Source organism: Bombina bombina, chromosome 6 (assembly GCF_027579735.1).
Source record: "Bombina bombina isolate aBomBom1 chromosome 6, aBomBom1.pri, whole genome shotgun sequence".
Taxonomy (NCBI): Eukaryota; Metazoa; Chordata; class Amphibia; order Anura; family Bombinatoridae; genus Bombina; species Bombina bombina.
Genome location: NC_069504.1, coordinates 77,539,791 through 77,543,990, shown reverse-complemented (window position 1 = coordinate 77,543,990; position 4,200 = coordinate 77,539,791). Strand labels below are relative to the sequence as shown.

Here is a 4,200-nt window from a genome sequence, read left to right as displayed (position 1 = left end):
AGAATAAGATTTACTTACCCCAGGACACTCCTCTACATGTAGTAGATAGCCAAACCAGTACTGAAACGAGAATCAGTAGAGGTAAAGGTATATAGAGTATATCGTCGATCTGAAAAGGGAGGTAGGAGAAGAAATCTCTACGACCGATAACAGAGAACCTATGAAATTGATCCCCTAGAGGTAGACCATTGTATTCGAATAGGCAATACTCTCTTCACATCCCTCTGACATTCACTGCACTTCGAGAGGAAAACCGGGCTTCAACCTGTTGCGAAGCGCATATCAACGAAGAATCTTAAGCACAAACTTACTTCACCACCTCCATGGGAGGCAAAGTTTGTAAAACTGAATTGTGGGTGTGGTGAGGGGTGTATTTATAGGCATTTTAAGGTTTGGGAAACTTTGCCCCTCCTGGTAGGAATGTATATCCCATACGTCACTAGCTCATGGACTCTTGCTAATTACATGAAAGAAATGGCCTGGTAAGGGTCAGCAACTCTATTTCCAGAAAATTGTGCATATCTAACTAACTTATTTGGGAAAGCTTCAGCCTTTGTGATATACACACACATTTATTAAAGAAAAAAGTCTCCTAAGTTTTTTGGTTGGCTCCTAGACTTAGAAGAAGTTTGTCAAGCCCTGACTTACCTTTTCTGCTTTGTGCTGTCACCCTACACCCCTCTGGAGTTCAGGAAGGGGGAGGAAATAGGAGAGGAACACACTATGTACATTTAGATAGAATGGAACAGTGACATCTACAGGTAGAAATGAAAAGTGCACTGCTCTGTATTTTCTGCAGACTTGCTGCATTTTCTGCAATGACATTGAAGATCGCAGCTTGTACTGCTTTGGGGCAACAACCGTCACAGATTTCAAAAGAAAAAGGACAAAATAAACAGCCAATTTTCAGAATAAGGCTTTATTATAAATCTAAAGCAAGGAATTAATCCAACAACAAAACTTACATAATTTACATAAATGAGAACAAAGCTGCCCATCATACATTGTACATAGGATGTAATGAAAAAACTAAAATCTTGATGTGACTTGAACATATTTCAACTCAATGGCTTGTGCATTAAAATATTTATGCTTTAAAAAAAGCCCTTTAAGCCCTATTATGACGACTATAATTTAATAGCATTGTACAACAAGTTGCAGTTCTGGCAGCCAAGGGAGTTAATCAGAAAACCTAAATAAAATCTAGGTTGTAATATCACCAATATTAGTGGACATACAAATGCACTATTGTAATCATACCAAACGGACTTGCAGCACTGCAAATGTCCCTCTCTTAGTTTAAAACACTTAAAGGGACATGATACCCAAATGTTGAAGCACTTGAAAGTGATGCCGCATAGCTGTAAAAAGTTGACTAGAAAATATCACCTGAACATCTCTATGTAGAAAAGAAAGATATTTTACCTCAAAATGTCCTAAGTATTCACACCCAATTGTAAAGGACTTTAAGCAGCCATTCAGTATGCCTGTCCCAGGACTTGCAAAGGAGAATGCCTCATGCACACTCATGTTGTTATTTCCCTATTCAGTTTAAGGAAGTTTACTATGAAGTCTCACAAGATCACACTGCTGATGCTGATTGGCTGCTGTTAATTTCTCTTTTTTTTAACCTGCAGGTGAGCAGTATCTGAAAGATAACTTTTTACAGAGCACTTACTCTGGTGAGCTGAGGAAATTGAGGTAAAATATCTTCTTTTTTACATAGAAATGTTCAGGTGATATTTTCTTGTCAGCTTTTTACAGTTATGCTGCATCACTTTCAAGTGATTTAGCATATGGGTATTATGTTCCTTTAAATAGGCTGTACCTACCAATTTATTCATCTACAAGTTGCATTATTAATTACATTGCATAGTCTGTATTATGAATAAGGGGAGCACATACAGGCTTCTTTGTAGTATGTCCTGTGTAAAAATTGCTTTTAATTTACATTTAATTACATAAAATTACAAATAAAAAAAAACTTTAAGCAATGTTTAGATTATGGTTATATTCTAACACCTATTCTCCTTTAAAAAGACAAACAAATAATTTTGGTCACCTTTAATATTTTTTAATGCATTGAGAGAAGTATATATCTGGTTTATATAGTGCATATAACTGGCACAAATTGCATTTCTTTTACTACAGTTAATTTTAAGGAAAACAATAATGGTTATTTTACAGAGTGAAAAATACTATTAAGAGTGTGCAATAATCACAGTAATTTGATATGCTGCATTGCAGAAAACCTACTATCTGCTAGAATTTATGGCCTAAATGTATCTGATTTTGGGTTTAAAGTGCACAATTAATGCCTATAGTTATTATACAGTGATAAATAAATAAAAATTAAACAGTACCATAAACCATAAATACAGGTTTAATCTGGTAGTATTCAAAGGATCTATCACATTTTTTTTAACCAGTAAAGTGTACAATTAAAATGTGCTCCATATATCATTAGTATAGGCCACTATCTTTAGTTTAGTTCTGCATATATAGTTATGTGACACAGTCCATGATATGAATCTGCAGTGTATCAATATCTGGCGCAACCATAGAACATTTAGGACAAGTGAACACTGGATTTTGCTGCGCTGCATTCTCAGCTCCTATAAACAGAAATTACTTGAATTTAGCATGACATCTTATTAATACAATATGCACTAAGTGAAAAAAAAAACAAAACATTTAAGTGATGTGAAACTCAAAATTAAAGGGCCATGATACCCAAATGTTGAAACACTTGAAAGTGATGCAGCAAAGCTGTAAAAAGCTGACTAGAAAATATCACCTGAACATCTCTATGTAAAAAAGAAAGATATTTACCTCAAAAGTTCCTCAGTAGCCACATTCTATTGTAAAGGACTTCTAAGCAGCAAATCAGTATGTCTGTCCTGGGACAGCTAAGGGAGTGAGCTTTAGTGCACACTCATCTTATTTCCCTATTCAGTTTAAGGAAGTTTACAATGAAATCTCATAAAAGTTAAGTCAAATCTCATGAGATCACAGTAAAAGAGTTCATGACCTCAGCACCTTTGATGCTGATTGGCTGCTGTTCATTTCTTATCTATTATTTTTTTACCTGCAGCTGGGCAGCAGCTGAGTATAACCTTTTAAACAGAACTTACTCTGCTGAGCTGAGGAAATTGTGAGGTAAAATATCTTCCTTTTTTACATAGAGATGCTCAGGTGATATTTTCCTGTCAGCTTTTACAATTATACTGCATCAGTTTCAAGTGATTTAGCATATGAGTATTATGTCCCTTTAAATCATTATGATTAGAGCATAAAATAAAAAAAAATAATTCCAATTTGCGTCTATTCTCACGTGTTAATCTTTAAATCCTTTGTTGAAGAGGATCTCTAAATCAGGTCCATGTCTGGAGCAGCAGTTTTGCAACAATGTTTGTAACAGGGTTATAGACGTTTGAGCACTAGATAGTGGCAGTGTTTGCAACAATGTTTGTAACAATTTTATATTTTATTGCAAATACTGCTGCCCTTTGGTGTTACAAGCTTATAAATAGTGCTCTGCACACATGCACAGTCTCAGGCATATCTATATATGCCATTAAACAAAAACTGCCAATCATGTGTATGCTTACTTATCTACCCTATATTTTCTGAAAGCCCGTAACGTGTTGCATGAAATGACTGGTACTAGTGGCATGGGTGGGAGACGAATTTGTGGGCACTTGAAATCTATCTGCATTTGAAATGCAGTGCTGTATATACTGTTATTACCTATCCTAATACATGGGTGGATACAAAGGTGAGTTGAGCCTGCCAAGACTAAAACTCAAGGTAGAAACAAAACAAAACTGGACCATGAACTTAACGGGTTCCACGACTACTGCCATATTGCTTAGTGAGTTAATTTGCTAAGGTATGGAATGGAGTAATTCAGTGCTTATCTACTAATCATTTCCAGATATTGCAAACTAAATCATTTTCATACACCACATTAGAACAGATACTGTAAGTGTCGAATTTTGCAACAGAACATTCCATTTGGACTTACCTCTTTCCACAAGGCGAGGTGTTTCACTGCCTTCGCCTGAACTTGTACTCCTGTGACGCCTCTGGAAATCTTCTATTGATTGTCTGAAAACATTTTTTGACTCAATACTTAATTATAAAGACGAGTATAACTAAACATTGTATCAAGATCTGTACCTGATAACATTTACTATT

The 4,200-nt window shown here is 35.4% G+C and overlaps 1 protein-coding gene across 3 annotated transcripts in view; it reads right to left on the bottom strand.

The window, feature by feature from the left end:
* Positions 1–903: 903 nt before the first annotated feature.
* OPTN (optineurin) overlaps positions 904–4,200 on the bottom strand; it is an 89,844-nt gene continuing 86,547 nt past the window's right edge. For all 3 annotated transcript variants that reach the window (XM_053716477.1, XM_053716478.1, XM_053716479.1), the window contains exons 13-14: positions 4,028–4,110; positions 904–2,615 (exon numbers count right to left, since the gene is read on the bottom strand). In XM_053716477.1, coding sequence (XP_053572452.1) covers positions 2,506–2,615; positions 4,028–4,110 — 193 coding nt within the window. In that variant the 3' untranslated portion in view covers positions 904–2,505. The remainder of the gene's footprint in view (positions 2,616–4,027; positions 4,111–4,200) is intronic.